The sequence below is a fragment of the Cryptococcus neoformans genome (genome assembly GCF_000091045.1).
Source record: "Cryptococcus neoformans var. neoformans JEC21 chromosome 6 sequence".
Lineage (NCBI taxonomy): Eukaryota > Fungi > Basidiomycota > Tremellomycetes > Tremellales > Cryptococcaceae > Cryptococcus > Cryptococcus deneoformans.
Window position 1 is genome coordinate 1,328,514 of NC_006691.1, and position 19,921 is coordinate 1,348,434.

Below are 19,921 nucleotides of genomic sequence, written 5' to 3' on the forward strand. Positions count from 1 at the left end.
AGAAAAGAAAAAATGACTTGATGTCATCAGGTACAGCTGATCATTCCATTACTAAGGTACGCAGGTAATCAATTAGTTACCTGTTGTAACCGCAATTTCTACTACATAAAATAATAGTTCGCAGTGGCAAATATGATGAGGCTGCGAGTAGTTACCGAGCGCGCGCGGTTGTTCCTTCGGCGTCTATGGATGGTGAAAACTCAGCAAACGGTGCCAACTGTCCTCTTGGCAAGTTAAAGACTAGCTGACTAGGTTGGTAGTTTGTGCTCGAAATAGACATCCGATATCGGGCAGGCTTGTCATTCATCTGTATCATTCCCGAAAAGAGATTACGTTAGACATTCCGGCCTCCGGGGCCGATGACCGTACAAGTACTGTAGACGGTGGTATTCTATATCTGTACAGTATGTATAGTGCAGAAATGCAAAGCTTTGGCTCTGGTAATTGACAACATAGTGAATGCACAGGGCTCCAACTGATAATGGATGCTACAACTTCTCCTCTGGCCAATCCCTCAGATATTTGACCACACTTACTCCTCATCATCCTCTCCCAATATGCCCACACTCCTGACCTCCCCTCCAGCTGCATACACGGTCGTCTCATTCGCAGCTCCCCCCTCAACGTACCCTTCTACCAGGTTGAATATATCAGAATGACTTTTACTTCTAGTTCTTGTCGTTGGGGGAGGCTGGAAAGAGAGTGTACCCGAACGAAGTCGTCTTCGCGCAGAGGCTAATGAAGTCGGAGAGGTGGGGTATGATGTATCTTGTCCGTATACGGAGGAAGAGGGGGAAGTGAGGAGAGAGGTGGTTGTAGGTCGTCGACAGCGCACTGATGAACGTGGGTTGGGAGGTGGAGAGAGGGCAAAGGCAGTAGGCACGGCTGTTTGCACTCGACGAAGGCGAGGAAGGGTATGTGGCTGCGATGATTTTGATTGATCCTGAGGTTGTACATCCAAGAATGGGTCGAAATGACGTGGAGGAGTACGGGGTTCTCTGGGGAAGACGACAGATGGTGAGGGGAGTCGACTGTTTCTAGGTGTCGGGGAGCCAGAGTCAGAGTCAGAGTCCAATTTGGCAAGTGAGTCCGTGTCGACGGTAGGTCGCTCGTTGATAATAGAGCTTCCTGAAAAACCTGTCTCGGTTGTTAATGCCTGCTGCCTCGACAGATCTTGAGCCGCGTCAATCTCTTCAGACATGACCTCTGTCCTTCCACTTGGTACATCAATCTCTTGCCCATCCTTGGCAACGACCCGATTTCCCTTCCCAATTTCCTCTTCCATACTTTCCGTCACATCTACATCGAGTGCTCCAACTTCTTGCTGATCCTTATCCATACCTGCTGCTTGCCTCTGTTCCCTCTCTATCTTTGGCAAGGTTGTCCTCACCCATATACCGACATTGTTGATTGCCGTCGTCGTGGCAGGCAAGAACGAGAACATTTGGAAAACATGTACCATATCTTCGTATAACTCATGTGTCACGTTGATTCCCGCAAGAGTAGCTTTGTGCGCGATGAGCGTGATTTCATCTCGGAGCACTTCAGAGTCGCCAGACTGGATGAGCATGGGTGGTAAGCCGTGGAAGTCACCGAATAGCGGAGAAGCGTAAGGGTGGGTAAGGTAGGTGGCGATGCCTTTGGGACCGAGATAACATCCCACTGGGTTAAGATGATCTGGAACGAGTCAGCCTCCTTGCTGCTTCTCATCGGGTGAGTCAAGAGTAACTTACCATCAGTCTCGGGACGAGGCACTACGTCAGAGTCTGCATTCTCATCCCAGCTCCCACAACTCATCGTTAGATCTACCCATGGGCTCATCAATATTAGACCTGCTGGGAGTTTGTACCCTTCATCACGGAGGTACATGCACAGCGCCAAACTGAGGCCTCCACCTGCAGAGTCGCCTGCGATGATGATATTCTCCGGAGGTATGGAAAGAGGGGGAGACAAGAGTCGTAAATAGCCTAAGAGAACGTCGTGAAGAGGGAGGGGAAAGACATGTTCGGGTGCAAGCCGGTATGTTATGGCTGCATCCTGAAGTTAGTCGAGAGACTGTGTGATTCTACAAGAGACGTACCGAATACTCGGGCATTGCAAGATTTGCTCACGCCGATAGTGATAAGTCTGTGAGTAGCAGCGTTACCCACATAGTATGCGCCGCCATGCACATAGTAAATGACTCTTTCGTTTGCTTTCCCCTTTTCCTTTAGAGCTTCAGGTTCAATTTCTACTTTTGTCTGTTTTGAACTCCCTTCGTTTGGCGAGAGGTTGTGTCTGAGGGATGTACGTTGTTTCTTCGACCTTGCTCTCTTCTCAGCTCTTAACCTCTTCCATACCTCAGTGCCGACCACCCATTCCCCCGAAAGCTGGCGGCTTCCCGTCTCTGCAACATCCAAATCTCGCAGAAAGCCCTTTGCAACCTGCTCTGCTTTTCTTCGGGGGACGGTGAAGGTGATAGGAGTAACAACCGCATCTCCCGGCAAAGGCACCAAAAAGTGTAGAGAAATAAATCTCCTGATGAGCACAATATCCGCGAGACTTGAGTGATCTGCTATATTTCGCATGAACGACGTGATGAAGGTCATTCGATATCCCCAGCTCGGTCGTTTAGGCCCGAAGAGAAAATGCGAGATCAAGGCGAGCGCAATGTGTATGCCTTTCGTGAACACAAAGCGGATGAATAGCCACCATGTTGGCAGAGTCCAAAGAAGGGGGCTTGCAGATGTAGGTGGTGGTAGGCGTTGACGAAGTTTTGGATCGACTCGAGATGATGGTGGAAGGGGGGATGGGGTTCGTAAGGGGTGAGACGTGGTGTAAGTCTCGAGAAGGTGACGGAGAGGAAGAGGTTGTGCGGGAGGAAGGGTAGAGGATGACATGCCTTGGGTTGTGTGACCCTCTGCTTAAGGATACTGTACCTCTAGGCCGAGCTTTCTTCGACTACGTAGATCGACAGAAGATAAAGTGCGCGAGATGTCAACCAAGCTGGCAACTGATGCCGGGATTCCCAATGTCGGCGTTTGGGACAGGGACAGAGATATTAGGTTGGCGCGTGGATATGTAGGAATTAGCAGGGAGACTGGTGAAAATAAAGCTGTGTCGAACTTTTTAGAATGTAAATGGACGTGAAAAGAAGACGAATTTATAACACCTCGCTGTCGTCATATAAACAACCGGCGACTGGCGGACGAATGCCCGAAGCGATTGGGATAGGGAGTCGTGGGGGGCTTATATGTTCCTCGCCGCTGTTGTGCTGGTTAAATAAGTTACGTACTACGTGCGCATAGATTTAAGTCGAGCTTGTAACCCTATTTTTGGACGGTTAGTTCACTGCTGCACATCTTGGCCCACAATTAGATCCACCATCTCATGATTTAGTCGTACACATCCTTTAGAGATAAGGAAAGGTTAAATTTCGCTCTTTCATTGTATATATATGAGCGAGGCGGTCATCGCAGATATTTAGTACTACGTATTTCGTCAACACCGAGCTTATGCCAGACCACTGCACAGCTGCTGCGATGAATAACTCATACAGATGAACCATGCCCATCCCGTCCATGCATCTATTCGTTAACTGCTGCTGTTGCAGCTGCAGCTGCAGCTGCTGGTTGGCACTTTGAAAGCACCGACGACTGACGTGTCCATAATTTATAAATGATCAACAACAAACACGCACGGCAAACCGCGTCTGGATGTCATGATGATATTTCATCACATCAAGTCATCGCCTTACGCGTCATTGATTTTATAAATCATCTCTTGGTCCCTTTCCTCCGTATATCAATATTTTTGACATCCTACTTCCAGCTAAGATATACCCAACAAAATGATGCTCGGAGGTGCTCCTAAATGCGAGAGCTGTAGCAAGACAGCTTATCATGCCGAACAAGTCATGGGGCCAGGCCGAAAGGTTCGTAATACGAGTCCCGCTAAGCAATTTCACACTAACCATGAGCAGATATATCATAAGCTATGTCTGAAATGTCTAAACTGCGGTAAAAGACTGGATTCTGGTAGCCTTGTTGAGCACGATTCCCATGTAAGTTCACGTAAAGTGTAACAACGACAACGCTTCGGCAAGATCGCCGAGATAAGCTGATCTCTGTATCATGTTAGCCGTACTGCCAGAGATGTCATGTCGTCTTGTTTGGAACAAGAGGTAAGCGGAACACGATTTATTACTTCACCCATCTAACATCTTCCAGACCTTCGACACGCCAACGTCCTCCCCTCCATCCCCTCAACACCACCTAAACCAACCCCTCCTCCATCTGTCATGACTCCTTCATACCACCGTCCTGCCTCTCTCACAACCTCCTCTTCCCCTCGTCCTCTACCTCCTCCAACAGAATTCTACCGCCCTCCCCCACAGCGTTCTACACCACCTCCTGAACCAGCAACTCCAACCGACCCCACCGTCCCTATTACTAAGCCCAATTTCAGAGAACAAAGGCCGATCAGTGTACCTTTTGCTGGAGGTGCAAAAGCGCTAGACGATAGAGGGTTATTGAAGAAAGGGGAGAGCCCAAGGAGTAAAGTGGGAGGGAGGATAATAGGGGATGATATGTGTGGAGGATGCGGGAAGAGGGTTTATGCTGCGGAGCAGGTAAGTGTTGAGGCTGTATACAAGGCGGTGTCAAGGGGCTGAAAGGACGCTAACCGTACCGTAGGTATTTTCTGTTAGCCATAAATGGCACAGATGGTGTTTGAAATGTAACAAGTGTAAGACGACATTAGATCCCTCAAAGGTATCTGATAGAGAAGGCATTCCTTACTGTAAGAACTGTTATGCCAAGGTAGGTTTCGGCGCAGTTGGCTTCCTATTTGCCTTTATAATTGACATATCTTTGGAGGAATTCGGCCCCAGTGGTACTTTAAGATAACATCCTCATTGGAAAGCAGCTGGGTTATTTGGTGGGTTTAAGAGGCTACCTTGTTTGTTTTGGGTGCGACGCGCATAATGGGGGTCATGAAGTAAAACGCAAATAGATGACAGGAAACCATTAGATGCTATCCAGGCCTGGAGCTTGATTTACTTACTGGTTATCCTTAGTTAGTGGTTCACGGACATACTGCATGCACAAATAATGCATAGTTCAGACCATTCAAATGATTTGCACTATGGATGGCACTTCTGGCTTCTTGCCTTATCTTTTTGTTTAACCACCGGCGGATCTGCTGTACCTACCAACTTTCTTCGCCACCTCGCTTATCCTCAAACATTTGCTCCACATACGCCTTTGATTCTTCTTCTGTCATATCCCCCGCACCTTCTTTGGAAATACACCAAGCTACAGCCTCTCTTACTTCGCGGGGCATTGCATTAGATGATCTATTTTATCCCCAATACACAGCAGAAGTAACAGTCAGCAATCTCTCCTCGGAACTTCTTTTACATAGCTGATTAAGGAAAGGAACTCACCCAGAGATGAACAACCATCCCTTCTTATCTACGATCCACTCTTTTACATACTCTTTATCCCTTTTTATCAAATGCTGCACGTAAATTCTTTCTTCCTGGTCTCTACTCGCCGCGACTTGGATTTTGACACCCTTTTCGCGGTGCACATCCCATTCGGATTCGAAAAAATAATCTGTGGTGGACGATCGACAGCCAAAGTAAAGGGACGTATCTATTTGAAGAGAAGAAATAGAAGGAATGGATTCGATTCCGTCAGAGGGATTTTTCTATCATGGAAGTGGGAAAAGACGAGGGCACTCACTTTTGGCAGCACCTTGTCTGACTCGGATCTCTACGAAAGCCCTCATAGGCGCAACACCCGTCCCCGGACCGACAAGGATGATAGGTACTTCAGGGTCTTGAGGAAGGAACAAAGTTGGTGAAGCGATGTGTATTGGGATGCGCGTACCTGTATTCAAAGAACTCATTAACTTTCACTGGATTAAGGGTTTAAGATGGGCATGAAGGAACGCACCCACAGGGAGTCCGTTGAGCCATGATGAGCAAAGACCTTTCCTTGGGATTTTTAGATTGGTTTTGTACTCGATCAAAGCGACGAGCAGCTGTACTTTTCCCGGATGATCCTAAGAAACGAGAATCAGAGTGTGAGCATGATGCCAATCTCCAGATTTTAGGTACTCACTTCCCATGAGCTTGCAATTGAGAATTGCCGTCTTCGAAGAGGAGGGAGTATTTCCAAGATATGCGACATGGGTATTCGAGTGAACCTAAAGTCTGCTAGTGTCTCAACTATCGTGCGTGACGGCCTAGTCGCGTATGTATGTATCTCATCCTGGAAAAATTCTTCCGGTCAGCTTGTCATGGACTTTAGATACACTGGGAAGACTCACTGGATCGGATATAAATTCATCGAGACGCTCCCTCTCCATTTCGTTCGTGCTAAGACGTCGCAGCCACTCGAAAAAGCTTTTACGGGGAGAATACCGTATGTCGAGATGATTTGTCAGCAACGAACGTAAAGTCGTCGGAGTGCCAGCTGGTGGAAGATGGGAAGGAAGGGGTTGCTCTTAAAATAAAGGTCAGCAATTGATTAGGAGGTGGTCAAAGAAGTCGGGAACGCACCATCAAGAAGAGACTCGATAGTGACGACTTCATCCGCTTGTGAGGTAAGCTCCATCATCTCCAAAAACATGTTGACATCATCCTCCCTGGACTGGGGTTGTAGGGAGCATATTGATCCGGCAGTGTAAGGTTTCCTGGCAGATATGGTTAACGTGGGCGAACGGATCGCTTTCCTCCCAAGTTACTGCACTTACGTATCAGGGTCGTCAAACTCCAGCTCTATCTCCCTTACATCTTGCCACCAATCTTTGCTCGTTAATCTAATATTCTTTTTGAGCGTAGCCCAGACCCAATCATCTGGCTTGGTTCTAGATGTTGAAGCTTTATCTCTGGCTTGATCTTCGACTCGGACGGGAGCAGGTTTGCCATTCGGAATCGGGAATGAGATCGAAAGGCGTTCCAACGATAGATCGTGTTCCACGGATTTCGAAGTGGAAGCGGGAGAAATCTTGTATATTGGCGGAGGTAAAACAGTGGATTCAATAATTTTGGGAGTTGGAGATATTAACGGCAGATAAGGCAAATAGAGGTCTAAAGTTTGCTGGAGCCATGGCAAAAAGGCGTCCTCAATACTACAGAAAGTTAGCTTTGTTTCATGAATAAGCCCACTTTTCACATACCCATTTGGTGATCTCTCATCCCCCCAAGCTGGTTCACCCATCTTTGTAGCCCCCAATTGCTCCATCCTTCGCAGCAACATCTTCCCAGCGTAACAGAAGCGCTCGTAACTGCTATCCCCAAGTCCAAAAAGAGCGAAGTGTACATCCTCCAGAATGTCCTCCGGTAATGATGACCGCAACAAAGCTGTCCAAAGAGGGAGCATAGCCGGGGGTGGATCTCCTCTTCCGTGGGTCGAGGTGAGGAGTATCAGAAGATAGGTATGTGGAAGGGCTGAAATGGGGAACTGGTCCATTGGGAGACAGGTCACAGCTCTGCCGTTTGCTCTGAAAGCGCGGGCCACGCGCTCCGCTGTATCTTGAGCATTGCCAGTTTCTGAAGCGTATAATATCATGGGAATCATGGTGAATGGCGACGTGCTCGCGTCAAATAAGAAATGAAAATAAGAAATGAGGAATGGAAACAACAAATATTACAAAAATGTTGACGGATGTAGTAGACCTGTTCGATTATGGGACTGGCAGAACCTCCACTCGTCCTCCACCGCCGATGAGTTAACGTTAATGTGAATAAGAATGAAGAAGAAATCATTAAAGTACAGCCTTACTTAATAATCTTGTTTATTGTGCGCTGTCATCGGTCATGAGATATATATTTGTTTTGATTTGATCTGACCATACATTTACAATGATCCCTTGTCATCTCATGCAATGATTCCTTGCTACATGATATTGACGAAAGTTAGGTATATACCTTACAACCCTATGAATCCTACAAAATATTCGACAAATTATTAGGCAGAACTGTTACGGCCGTTTTTGCAACTTCCCGAAGGTCTTCTCAAATACCCGCACTCAAAGCTCCAGGTTCTCTGTCTTTCTCAGCGTCTGCTCAACGTTTCCGTCCACCACATCATCATTCCAAGCTGGAACCTCGGGAACCAGCCGAATGAGGCCAATCATAGAAGGCACAGCCAGCGCCCAAAGGGCGCACATAACGTAGAATGGGATTCTGGCGTCGCCGACATGACTGTTGATGCCGTATGCGATGGCTTGACCGAGGGTTTCGAAACATCGGAACAAACCTCCGGTACGGGCTGATGATTTAACGTCCGCGGAGAAGGTACCGAGGATCCAATAGATGCTCAGCTGGGTCCAGTATCCAGTAGTAAAGATGAAGAAGTAAGGGAAGTATGCTTGAGCCCACTCTCGAGTATTCCTGAGAACACGGAAGAGTATGGATCAATATTATGATTGATGTACAAGCTGTAAGCGAAACTTACAGATTATAATCAAAAGCTGTTGTGGCGTTGCCATACTTGCCGAAGATGACACCGGTCCAGATAAGGCAAGCGGCCTGAGGGACGGCCCAGAAGGCGAGAGCTACCCAAGCCCTAGTCCGCTGTTTCCAACGTCTATTGTCGAGTAATCGCCCATAGATGGTGACCATAATGATTGTGCAACATGCTATGGCTTGTCAGCATTCTAGCATTACACAGCACCGAGTAAGCTGTTGCAACGTACGGACAATGAGACTCGACAGCGCACGAGCTCGGGTAGAGAAGTGATTGGTGAGGTAAGTCCCATAAACCCCACCGTAGAAGAACGAATAGAAAGCGGGCATAAACACAAGCCATGTCTGCAAAGTGTGGGTTAGCGTTATAAGCCTTGGTCGCATGTAGTCTGAAAGAACTTACTCTCTTGTTCAAAGCGTGCTTGTATAACGCGGAGAATTCATTCTTCCAAGTCATGTCGCGAGAATAAGGAACATGCGACCCGTCACTCCTTCGAACCTTCTTAGTAGGGCTCAGAAGAAAGGCAAAGATGAAACCGGATGCCTCTGGAAGACGCTTCATCAGCATCAAGATCGGTAACTCGTCCTTGCAACTCACCAAAGCCGACAAAAATAAGGTAGGTGGACCAAGAGATGCCACCGGCACTGGAAGAGCTGTAGTTGGTCGCAAAATTGATAGCACCTCCAATTACACTGCCAGAGTTCCTCATGGCAGACCAGATACCTAAGGAAATATTAGTTTCAGAGGATAAAGACTTGAACAATTCACCCACCAAGGTAAAGGCCTCGTTCGTGCAGGTGGGGATACGATAACATAGCCGTAGTCTCGGCGACATACAGGAAGCCACTTGTTATACCACTAACAGTCTTAACATCAATCACATGCGTCAGATAGCGTTTCATTTTCGGTCATTGCGAAAACGCATACCTTCGCGAAAATCAAATACCAGTCAACTTGGAACCGTGCTCGAACATAATAACCTGAACCACTAAGGGGAAAAGAGACACCCGCAATAATACACGACCATTTGATTCCGATTTTATTGATAAGTGGACCACCGACCAGAGTGATAGCGCACGACGCAGCGTAGTTGAGGCACGTAGCAAGGTTGGCAAGATAGGCTGTGGAAAGACCACCACCCCCCAAGTTGGAAATGGCGTCAGACATTGCGGGACCGACGAAGGATAATCTATTGAGATTCGTGTGTCAGTGAAGCTTTCCAGTGACAAAGATTTAAGAAGACTTACGCTCCAAAGAGGATCATTTGGAACAAGGTTCCTCTGTAGAACCGAGTGGTCCTGGAAGCATTGAGGTAGGCGTGATCGATCTCTTCTCCGAGGTTGGCCTCCTCAGCAGTAGATGGTTCATAGTGAACATCGGCCACATCTATTTTGGTCCCAAGTTCTTTTTCATCTATTCGGTCGACGTTGCTGATTGGGACAGCCATGGCGGCGGAATGATTCAATAATTGATTTCGATTCAATTGATCGAAAGAAGAAGAAACAAGACGAGTTGTTGGTTACTGATATACGCCACCGCCAGTTATGAAATAGCACCTAGCCATTCAAGGCGTTCATCTCTGTCAGATGATCTTATCTTGTACGTATCTTGCAATATGCCGATAAGCTGAGTGAGGTTTGGGGAGAGGGGCTCAGACAAATGCCTGCATGCTGATTAGCCGATGCATCAACTTAGATTCAGATGCATTGTCTTAAGCGACGGCTATCATATAAGATTGCCATGAAACACCATAATCACATAGTAATAGGGTAAAAGCCCGGCGTTGATGGCGATAGGTAGCAAAATATTAAGTTGTGTCGCCTACCGTGAACATGTTATGCGTTGTCCGCTACGACTAGTAGTGCGTAGTGATTTCGTAACGTAATACTTATCTCTCTGTACATGTGACGCTCAGGAATAAGCAGTGTAACCAATGATCAGCTAGAAGAGTTCGCATCCGATCAGGAGCCAAAACGGCCTTTTGTCCATACATGGAACAAGCGACGGGTAACAAGTAAAAAGCGCCGGGTAAGAAGTAAAACCCGAAGGTAAGACGGATCGGCCCGAAAAAGCCTTATCGCTACAGCGACTCTGAGTGCCGCCCGTCAAGTTCACGGCAATCAGGTCGATTCGCGATTCGTTATTGTGTTTCATGGCTCATGACATGTTGCGATTCGTTAAACATTGAAAATAGATGCATGTCAATCTGTGTGTAGTACATAGACTGAATCCTCCCAGGCCATCCCTTCTTTGCCAACAATAACACTCCACCAACGACGTACAACAGAACATGTCAAACGACCCTTTCGAAAGTGTAGTCATCACGGTAACTCTCTCCGATCGGAAGCTCGCGGAGGTGAGACGCGTGTTCAAGAATGTATTCTACCATCCAGATGGGAAAGTACCAGAGGAACACCTTGCCTTGGTGGATATATGGTACACGAGCTGGTTGGGTCTGCCCAAGGATATCAAGACAATTAGCCAAATCCCTCGCACTAGAATAGTGCAACTATCATCAGGTCCGCCACATGACCATTGCCATCATCCTTTTGTGCAGGCGGGCTGACTACTGGTCCTTCAGCTGGAGCCAATATCTTCCTCGGGACGGAATTGATGAAGTCAGACCAGGCCAAGAAGAAGATTGCTGTGTGCTCGTCCTCAGGTTCGTGCGATTCTCGTCCCATCGTAGTATATCCCTCATGACTCACGTCCCTGTTCTTCAGGCATCCACACTCTGTCTATCCCGCAATACATTATCTGTAATGTGATAAACTGTAAGGTGTGGATTTATCTTATTTATCATGCTGAAGGGAATTCAGTGTACATGAAACTTCAAATACAATTCCATCTCGCCCGAACCAATGCAGAATGGCCTTCAAGAGACCAGGTTTTGCAACATGCTGGTGCTGCAGGTCAGACACATCCCGGAAACCGTTGTTTGTATGGCAAGACTATTGGAATGTTGGTACGTTTGAAGCTTGATACAGTACGCATTGAGTGCAAAAACTGAAAGGCAACAGGGATATGGGCACATTGCTCGTGAAACGGCACGACTATTCAAAGCCTTCAACTGCAATGTGATTGCTGCAAACTCCAATGGGGATAAACGACCGGAAGAGGGGGTGAGTTGGTTCAACACTTACTGCCACACGATGCAACTCTAATGGTATAACCAGTTTCGACTGCCCGGCACTGGAGATGAAGATGGTAGGATCCCCTTCTCATTTGACTTATCATAGCAGGCCGTGTTGTCGCTGATGTGGGCCCCATAAAGGCTCGATACCCGGCCAATACTACTCTACAACCGATCCCGAGTCTTTCAAGGAATTTCTGTCCCACTGTGACGTTCTCGTAGCCAGTCTGCCCTCCACACCGCAAACGACCTATATGTTGACTGAATCGCATCTACGTATGTCTCTTTCTATTACATATGATGCTCAGGCTAAGACACTTTAGGTTCATTGCCCGAGGGCGCTGTGTTTGTTAATATCGGTCGTGGGGATTTGATACGTTCGGGTAAAGATTTATTCATCCCGAAGAAAATCAACGCTAATGGCATTGTATCACCTAATAGAGGATATCCTCGCTGCATTGGACGCAGAAGGAGGCCTTTTCGGCGCTGTACTCGATGTGACCGATCCGGAGCCTCTTCCCTCTGGGCACCCGCTCTTCACACACCCTAGTGTTATCGTGACTCCACATACAAGTGGGAGCTTTGAGGGGTATTTTGATAGTGGTGCTGACGTGCTGCTTGCGCAAGGCGATCGATTGAAGCAGGATTTACCTCCTATCAATGTCGTTGATCCTACCAAAGGTTATTAAGCTGTTGTTATGTAAATATGTAGTCTTACGCCTATTGCTCTTCAGCCGCTTTCAAATTCCCACTCGCATATACTGTGTCCTATGGGCGACGAAATGGATCGTGAATGGTCATCCACATTGTAATGTCCATTAGATGATAGGGCAGTCCAATATTACCACCTGCCGGGCCTCCAAAATAGAATTGCAAGTTGCTTGTCAAGTAGCTACGTATAATTACACGGATAGAATGACCGGATAAATGCTCCGTGGCGACAGAATAAGTGCGAACAACCATCCATGAAATATAAGGAAAACTGATTTATTATCAAGCTTGCTCCAGACCCCACTCCCTCGCCAAAGCCCTTCCCATCCTTTTCGCACCTTCCTCCATCTCATCCTGCGGAGGCAAGGAAAAGCTAATCCTGACAAAGATCCTCTTTGCCTCTTGCTCCGGCGTCCAAACCGACGTCGAGGGCGCTTTAAAGAACTCGGAGGGAGCCATCAAGACTTTCTCATCGATCATCGCTTGGAAAACTTGTTTGGAGATCGTTTCGGGGTCTTCAGAAGGAAAAGATGGGTGGGACTCGATCCTGAGACGGACCCAGAGGAACATGCCTCCGGCGGGCTTGGGGATTTCGATGGTATTGGAGGGAACGTGCTTTTTGAGGAGGTCAATAATGGACAGGCACCTTTTGGAGTAAATGTCTGTTCATTTTGTTGGGTGTCAGTAGCCACTCGTGAAGTTTAGATGTGTAAGGTAATCACCTGAGATGTGAGGAATGTATTTTCGCTCGAAACCCTCGTGACCGCCCCAAGCTCGAAGGATAGCAGCGATAGCAGCGATAGAGAAACCAGATGGGCATTGCTAAATGGATAAAAACAACTGCTTTTCAGTCTCGACGTGTTACCATTGCTGGTTCTGACTTACAGTTGAGCTTTCTCGCGTATTCATAATCTTTTCCACAAGGACCTTGTGACCCGTAACGAAGCCTAGCCGACTACCTGGCGCTACGATCTTAGAAAAGCTGTCAACCCGGATGACTCGACCGTCGGTATCAAGCGACAAGAAGCTGGGAACGATAGGGCTATCAGCGCCATTCGGTCTGATTTGCAAGAAGCAGTCTAGATATTGATCATGTCAGTCTGATGGTCTGAGTTCAGTTATAGAATCAACACGCACATGGATCGTCCTCGCAGATGAGCAGATCCCATTTTCGACAAATCGCGTAGATCTCTTGTTTCCGGTGAGCAGGTACCGTCACACCAGCGGGATTTGAGCATGTGCTGTTGATCAAGTTAGCTTAGCCTTGTGTCGACAGGTGATATAATAGACTAACGGTACCATAACAAGCATCTTTGGCCTAGGGCCTCCTCTTTCTGTTTCGTCCCAGTTTGTAAGGATCTCGTCCAGAGCGCTTGGATCAATACCTTCCGAATCGAGCGGCACACCCAAGCACTTGATGCCCAAAGTCGCTGCAGGGCTAAGTAATCCAGGGTATGCTAATCAGGCACATCAGCACGGATGTAGAGCCAGAGTGAGGATTTGAAGTGCCACTCACCGAATTCTTCAACCAGCATGTAATCGCCCCGGTCGAAACAAGCTCGCATCACCGCATCGACTCCATCAGTGTTTCCCGCAGTAAGGAGGTTAATCCAGTCCTCATAAGGAGGCGCATGGACTCGCTCGATGTGCTCCTTAATCCAGCTGAGGAGGTGCTTGGTACCGTAAGTTGCGCTGTATTGGAGCTCCTCGGTAAGGTCAGGTCGAAGGGGTTCATTTTTCGAAGGCTCTTGATAAAGCGCGAGAGGAAGCATGTCTTCAGGTGACCGGCCTGCAAACGAATGTAAACGGCCAATATCAAGGGTGGAATAGTTAGCGTAGCTTACTGTTGTAGCCCGGGACAAAGACTGATTTGCCTGCGAATGGCACCGAAAGCGTCATGCCGTTGACTGGCCATGTCGAGGGATGGGGAATGCCAACTCCAAACTAAGATGTCATGATGATTAAACATTTAGCCAAGTCAAAAAAGACGGGGAACTCACGCTGATCATACCAGGGATCTCGAAATACGGTCGAAGCTCCTTCAATTGCGACCTTTTCCTCCCCGTAGTTTCCTTGCTGAAGTATTTAGTAAAGTCCACTGGGACGGGCGTGGAGTTGATGGAAGGCATTTTGAAGTGTGACCGACTGAGCTTGGGGAGCGACTACAGAAACGAAGGGATACTGCTTGTTGTTAAAGTATAGAGCGTCCTGAAAAGATGTGGTGGCTGCTGAGTTGTGGAACGGGGTGGTATTTGAAAAATGAAAAGGTTTTAGAAAAAAAGACTGCAGGAGATGACCGATGGATTCGCATGTGATCGGGAATTTAGCTTCTCGGAAGAGATAAGCGCTGCCATCTGGTTGTGAAGCTGGGGAGCATATAAGTTGGCAATGCTCGTCGGCTCGGCTGTCGTTTATCTTGCGTCTATCAATTGCAGCTGCGCCATCTATTACTCTATCGGGCAAATACACTAGACTATCTCGAGGTCCTTGCTGAATGCATCGTGTTTGCCGACGCTTAACACCCCCAGACCAATCAGGTATAAACAGAACACCGAACTGTACCGTGTACTTATCCGATGGATGTATACCATGAGATCCCGAGATCGTGATATTACGGGATGAGGCGGAGTTTCCTCTTACCTCGTAGTTTCTTTCGTCGAAGCATAACAAGTTCAGCAGCAGTTCAGCGACAGAGGTCCGGGGACTTCAAGGTCAAATCGCCGTCATAAAAGAGCTCCTTTCGTCGTTGTGCACCATTTGCTTCTTACATATATACCACACCACTACCTTGGTCAATCCACATTTCAACAATCAACGCGCATCATGGTACTTCCTATAGATAATCCTACCAAGTCCTTCTGGATTGAAGGGGCCGAGTCGCCTTACAGGGACCATCGTTCGACCCCCGATCTACCATCCGAGATAGATGTGGTGATCGTTGGCAGTGGTTACACTGGAGCAACAATGGCCTATTGGATACACAAGGTGAGCAACTATGATCCTATCTTCAGGAAGCATACTGACAATGTACGAAGTTCACTCAAAACGGGCAAACCCCAAACATGCTTGTTCTTGAGGCTAGAGACATTTGTGGAGGTGCTACTGGTCGAAATGGTGAGGTTCTCAATAAGACCATTGAAACACATTCTGATATTAACCAAATGTTGCAGGAGGACAACTAAGACCTCACTTCTACTCTCGCTATCCAGCTTGGTCTGCCCGCTTCGGCCCCGATGGAGCCCTCAAGGTCATCCAACACGAAGCCGCCCACTTGAAAGCGTTTGACAAAGTGTTCAACGAGGAAGGTATCGCGCAAAAAGTATGTTTCAAGCTTGGCGAGACTTTTGATGCGGCCATGTCGGAGGAAGCGTGGACAAGACTGAGGGGAGCGTATGAGCATATGAAGAAGGATCATGGGGAGAATGGCGACATTATCAAGCAGTGCCGATTGATTGAAGATCCGAAAGAGGCCGAAGAGTTTACGCAGATGAAAGGCTGTATCGGGGCTGTGGTACATCCCTCAGGGCAAGTGTAAGTGGTATTCAACGGCCCCTATATATCAGCGAGTTGTTTGCTCATTGAGTTATACGTTAGTTGGCCTTACAAATTCGTCCACGCCGTGCTGGAGCTCGTTATGAACACGGGCAAACTGAACGTCCAATCGCACACCCCTGTTTTGAGCGTCTCAGAAAGGGATAACGATGGGTATATCACCGTGAATACCGAACGGGGATCCGTGCGAGCGAAAACTGTCATCCATGCAACAGTGAGTGACAATGTGACTAGGCTCGCAAAATAATAAGCTGATGATGGATTCTTAGAACCGATGGGCATCGCATCTTCTTCCCGAATTCAAAAACCTCATCTTCCCAGGCAGAGGCACAATAGCAGCTATCAAGGCCCCCGAGGGGTTCCTGAAGCATACTGGTGCCCAACATTGGGATAGCATCGTCAATGTAAATACCATGCCATACCCTGCGTCCTATTGGCACTCAAGCTTACACGTAAAATATTCAGAATTACCATCTCCAACTCCCACCTCCCTTTAACACAATCATCCTCGGAGGCGCCAAACCTCTTACCGTCCATGATCCCAAGCAATACGTCAACAACGACCGTGAAGACCTACAGTTTGCAGGTGTGCCCGATTTCTATCAAGGCTGGCCACAGAGGGACATCGTGGGCTGGCAGGGTAAGGATCCGGCGGATTTAGAGAAAACCGTCGAAGAAGGTGGCGTTTGGACAGGAGGTGAGTATGAAAAGGAGTTACCATTGAGTGGGACGAACAAAAAAGCTGATCAGGAGGGGACAGTGTACTCTGCAAGTATCGATTCGTTCCCATTTGTTGGTCCCGTACCAGGCAAACCAGGACAATTCGTAGCAGCCGGTTTTGCAGGTCACGGTTAGTATTTTTTCTTTTCATCTGGCCGTTTGTTGTGTACATGCGAGTGGAAGCGAATAATGCTGACCCAAAATACCCAAAATACCCAAAATAGGCATGCCCAGGATCCTCGGCTCTACTGCCCATCTGACGCCAATTGTACTCTCCGAACTGGGCATCCACTACCAAACCCCGACTGCGGCTAACATTTTCCCGCCTTTGCCTGAACCGTTCTTCGCGACGCCGGATAGGGTGGAAAAACTGCAGGCAATAGATGCTGCAGCCAAGTTCCAGGAAGAGATCAATGAAGGTTTGCTTAGCTCGAAAAAGCCTTTCGCTGGGCCTGTTCCTCAGATTGTAACCACTTGATTGAAAACGAGGGGAATGATCTAGAAGAAATATTGTAGCTAAAAGCAGAAGGAGCCCAGTATAAGACTTTGTATACAAAGCATTAATTAGTATGTTGCTTATCACAACAAGCAATCAGTTAACGTAATGATCTTGTATCAATACATACTGTACAAATTTATGCAAATAAGACGAATCAAGATCGATTTGTCTGGGATTATTTATTGGTCTGGCAGAAAAATGGTGGAGATGGAATCATCGATACTCACTGATTTCCTCAATGCATACAGACGACTGATAATTTTCGTTTATAGAGGTGACCTCTGGCTAGCGCATATCCGAAGGGCTATGCAATAGCCGCAGAACTGAAGGAGATATGGAGATTTGAAAGAATGTACAGCAATCAAAGTACAAAATACAGCAAACGCGGGTCGAATTTACAGCAAAACCTAACTCGCTCGCTGTGCTGCGTAAGTTGTCCCGATCTCAGTAATGTCAAAGTAAAAGTGAACTTTTGTTACATTGCAGGACAAGGTGTCCCGATCTCAGTGCGTGCGTCCTCATTTCCCATCAATAAATAGAAGAAAGAAAGCTTCCAAGTAAAGTAGCACGTATCATACGTACGTAAATAGCTCGCTGTTGTTGTCATCGTTTTAATCTTCTTCTTATGATACACATGTGCGGCGTACGTCAACACGTAGGGAGCATAGCTGTTTCTTCGTCTCCGTCTGACGCGGGAGATGACCCCATCATCGGCTGGCTGGCATAGATTTCCTTCTTCCCTCCTGCCCCATACGTACAGCTGAAAAGCAAGTACTACTCTCACATTTGCATGCACCGTATGCAGTAGTGATACCCAGCCTGATGATCATCGTACAAACACGACATGCATAACAATAAACCACGACATAACACATATATCAACTATCGTACTTGGTCATCAAATGTGAGAAAGATGTATAAATCACAAGACCCTTCTTTACCCACCACTGTGTAATAGTCTAAGGGAGCAAAAAAGGCCAGTAAGCTACATTATCATATGAAGAGACACAATCGCGTGTGAGTTCAAAGGAAGAATTAAGAGTGGCAAAGAGGTTCTAGTGTGCGGATTGGGGGACAGGTTGATTTGCTGGGTGTTCATTTGGAGCTGGTTGGTCCCGGAAGAACATGGTAGTGATGTACTACGTTTCCCCTCAGTGTCAGTTCCAATGTTTCACAACAGTTGACTTCCACTTACCTTTTTACGATATCTTGTGGTTGTGCCCACGCCCAAAGTTCCATTCCTGATTGCACTCGCTGTCAAGTGGTTCAACACGACGTGGTTTGGCACTGCAAGCATCGAGTTGTCATCCACTCCCGCAGGAGGCGCGTGCTGGTATCCCGGCTGTCCCTTATGGTCTTTCGAGTCCCATAATCTTTTCGAATCGTTATTGACAATGACTTTATCGAGGATACGTGGTAGAGTGGGTGGAGCTGGAACGTTGGGGATATATGGTACAGATTTGAGGAAGGATGATAGCTCGTCGGGATGGAAACGGAAAGGAAGTTCTTCAATGTACTGGTAGAGAATAAGAGCAGGAGGGATTTCGCTTGTCCACTGTGATTCATCGGCTATGCACATGTCAATGTCTGTCTGACTAGTCACGTAACAGAAAAGTGCTACTCACTATCTTCTTCCTTGGCAGCAGGCTCAGAGTCCATAGCCCACTCCGCTTTGATCTCTTCAGCTGTTTTAGGAGCTTCCACTTCAATCCAGTTGACTAGTGTACCATCGTCATCAACGGCGGTTGATATTTGTTTGGAGCATCGCCAACTGTCGTCGACAATGAATTTCAAGCGGTATTGACCTGGGGGAAGGCGGATTGTGGTGTTGAAGTCGTGAGTACTAGTCCACAAATATCAGTAACAGAAATAAAAGTAGATCTGGTTGACCACACACCTTCGATGAAGCTTGATCCGCTTCGCCCATCCACCATCCCATGTGCCCGCAACATAAACATTCCTCCCCCCTCCATTCCATTGTATTTGCACATCCACCAGCCCATCATCCTTCGGTTTTTCCTCCTGCACTGGGACAATCGCTCCAAGATCTGACGGCCTCGGTTGAGCTTGTGCTTGTGCGGTTGCTTGCTGAACCTGGGGTTGATCTTGTCCTTTATCCTTACCGGGGATAGGGATAGGAATCGCCTTAACATTCCGTGCGCTGGGATCTTGAACACCGTATGGGTCAGGAAAAAATGGGTTGACATCCGATCCCATTGCTCCGCCTCTGGATCCTGTGGAACTAGCGGATAAGGTTGGTTCGAGCTTGCTCAAAGCTCCGAGAGAGTTTGCGCCTGCCAGAGGGCTGGCTCGTGCTCCAAGCTGATCCCGCCAGTATCTATTACTGCTTCCGGTTCCACTGCCGTTCGCGGCCTCACTTCCCAGCGAAGGTGCACCCGTCGGTGTACCTGGTAAAGGTGGGGAAGCGGGATGTCTAGCATGGTGACCTGCAGCGGTAGAGGGGGCGAAATGGTGTGATGTATGGGTGTGTGTTGTAGGCACTGGTGCTGCCGGGGTGAGTGCAGCAGGTGTGAAGGAGAGTTTGTTGAGATCTGGGAGCTCGAGTGATTTCCGGCGGCGTGGAGAACCTGATCCTGGACGGCCGCTAGACGGAGAAGTAGGATTTGAGGACTGGGGAGAGACATGACGGCGTGGCATGTGTATACGGAGCGATGGATGACGTTGGGGGGCATCGGTACTGGGCGGCGAAACCCTGGAGGGCTGTTGTTGATGAGAAGGGGTGTTCCCCATGGTCCGAGAAGGTTTGGGTATAGGTGTAATGCCAAAGAATGGGAATGGAAAGAGGAAATGGAATATATGGCGAGGTAAATATGGGGCCAAATACGA

At 47.8% G+C, this 19,921-nt stretch overlaps 8 protein-coding genes across 8 annotated transcripts; 3 read left to right on the forward strand and 5 right to left on the reverse strand.

Moving 5' to 3' along the window:
- Positions 1-304: 304 nt before the first annotated feature.
- Positions 305-3,110, reverse strand: CNF04570 (conserved hypothetical protein). The gene is made up of 3 exons (XM_571422.2): positions 2,081-3,110; positions 1,734-2,030; positions 305-1,677 (listed from the first exon to the last, which is right to left on the reverse strand). Exons 1-3 carry the CDS (start codon positions 2,877-2,879, stop codon positions 533-535), a joined length of 2,241 nt encoding a protein of 746 aa, XP_571422.1. The 5' UTR covers positions 2,880-3,110; the 3' UTR covers positions 305-532.
- A 612-nt stretch (positions 3,111-3,722) lies between these two features.
- Positions 3,723-5,104, forward strand: CNF04580 (conserved hypothetical protein). The gene is made up of 6 exons (XM_024657460.1): positions 3,723-3,913; positions 3,962-4,042; positions 4,120-4,162; positions 4,209-4,609; positions 4,674-4,799; positions 4,857-5,104. The coding sequence occupies exons 1-6, from the start codon at positions 3,830-3,832 to the stop codon at positions 4,884-4,886; spliced, it is 765 nt and encodes a 254-aa protein (XP_024513120.1). The 5' UTR covers positions 3,723-3,829; the 3' UTR covers positions 4,887-5,104.
- On the reverse strand, positions 4,140-7,721 carry CNF04590 (NADPH-ferrihemoprotein reductase, putative). Its single transcript, XM_024657461.1, has 12 exons — positions 7,168-7,721; positions 6,742-7,119; positions 6,548-6,681; positions 6,316-6,491; positions 6,108-6,257; positions 5,940-6,048; positions 5,727-5,873; positions 5,426-5,636; positions 5,044-5,335; positions 4,779-4,935; positions 4,669-4,680; positions 4,140-4,598 (listed from the first exon to the last, which is right to left on the reverse strand). The coding sequence occupies exons 1-9, from the start codon at positions 7,566-7,568 to the stop codon at positions 5,188-5,190; spliced, it is 1,854 nt and encodes a 617-aa protein (XP_024513119.1). The 5' UTR covers positions 7,569-7,721; the 3' UTR covers positions 4,140-4,598; positions 4,669-4,680; positions 4,779-4,935; positions 5,044-5,187.
- Positions 7,722-7,836: 115 nt separating this feature from the next.
- CNF04600 (expressed protein) lies at positions 7,837-10,091 on the reverse strand. Its single transcript, XM_571635.2, has 8 exons — positions 9,707-10,091; positions 9,387-9,648; positions 9,232-9,325; positions 9,057-9,182; positions 8,862-9,004; positions 8,689-8,803; positions 8,448-8,631; positions 7,837-8,383 (listed from the first exon to the last, which is right to left on the reverse strand). Exons 1-8 carry the CDS (start codon positions 9,904-9,906, stop codon positions 8,020-8,022), a joined length of 1,488 nt encoding a protein of 495 aa, XP_571635.1. The 5' UTR covers positions 9,907-10,091; the 3' UTR covers positions 7,837-8,019.
- Positions 10,092-10,656: 565 nt separating this feature from the next.
- Positions 10,657-13,054, forward strand: CNF04610 (conserved hypothetical protein). Its single transcript, XM_024657462.1, has 10 exons — positions 10,657-10,978; positions 11,041-11,121; positions 11,183-11,233; positions 11,279-11,424; positions 11,480-11,581; positions 11,636-11,666; positions 11,734-11,868; positions 11,916-11,975; positions 12,034-12,541; positions 12,591-13,054. Exons 1-9 carry the CDS (start codon positions 10,750-10,752, stop codon positions 12,279-12,281), a joined length of 1,083 nt encoding a protein of 360 aa, XP_024513055.1. The 5' UTR covers positions 10,657-10,749; the 3' UTR covers positions 12,282-12,541; positions 12,591-13,054.
- Positions 11,957-14,549, reverse strand: CNF04620 (hypothetical protein). Its single transcript, XM_024657463.1, has 9 exons — positions 14,304-14,549; positions 14,148-14,247; positions 13,820-14,092; positions 13,598-13,760; positions 13,441-13,544; positions 13,189-13,382; positions 13,026-13,125; positions 12,311-12,965; positions 11,957-12,264 (listed from the first exon to the last, which is right to left on the reverse strand). Exons 1-8 carry the CDS (start codon positions 14,430-14,432, stop codon positions 12,586-12,588), a joined length of 1,443 nt encoding a protein of 480 aa, XP_024513057.1. The 5' UTR covers positions 14,433-14,549; the 3' UTR covers positions 11,957-12,264; positions 12,311-12,585.
- Positions 14,550-14,968: 419 nt separating this feature from the next.
- On the forward strand, positions 14,969-17,226 carry CNF04630 (expressed protein). Its single transcript, XM_571428.1, has 8 exons — positions 14,969-15,288; positions 15,339-15,417; positions 15,474-15,834; positions 15,898-16,069; positions 16,125-16,259; positions 16,321-16,552; positions 16,616-16,705; positions 16,800-17,226. The coding sequence occupies exons 1-8, from the start codon at positions 15,127-15,129 to the stop codon at positions 17,051-17,053; spliced, it is 1,485 nt and encodes a 494-aa protein (XP_571428.1). The 5' UTR covers positions 14,969-15,126; the 3' UTR covers positions 17,054-17,226.
- A 684-nt stretch (positions 17,227-17,910) lies between these two features.
- CNF04640 (SNF1-related kinase complex anchoring protein SIP1, putative) lies at positions 17,911-19,892 on the reverse strand. The gene is made up of 4 exons (XM_571430.2): positions 18,972-19,892; positions 18,700-18,917; positions 18,270-18,643; positions 17,911-18,213 (listed from the first exon to the last, which is right to left on the reverse strand). Exons 1-4 carry the CDS (start codon positions 19,823-19,825, stop codon positions 18,130-18,132), a joined length of 1,530 nt encoding a protein of 509 aa, XP_571430.1. The 5' UTR covers positions 19,826-19,892; the 3' UTR covers positions 17,911-18,129.
- Positions 19,893-19,921: the final 29 nt, after the last annotated feature.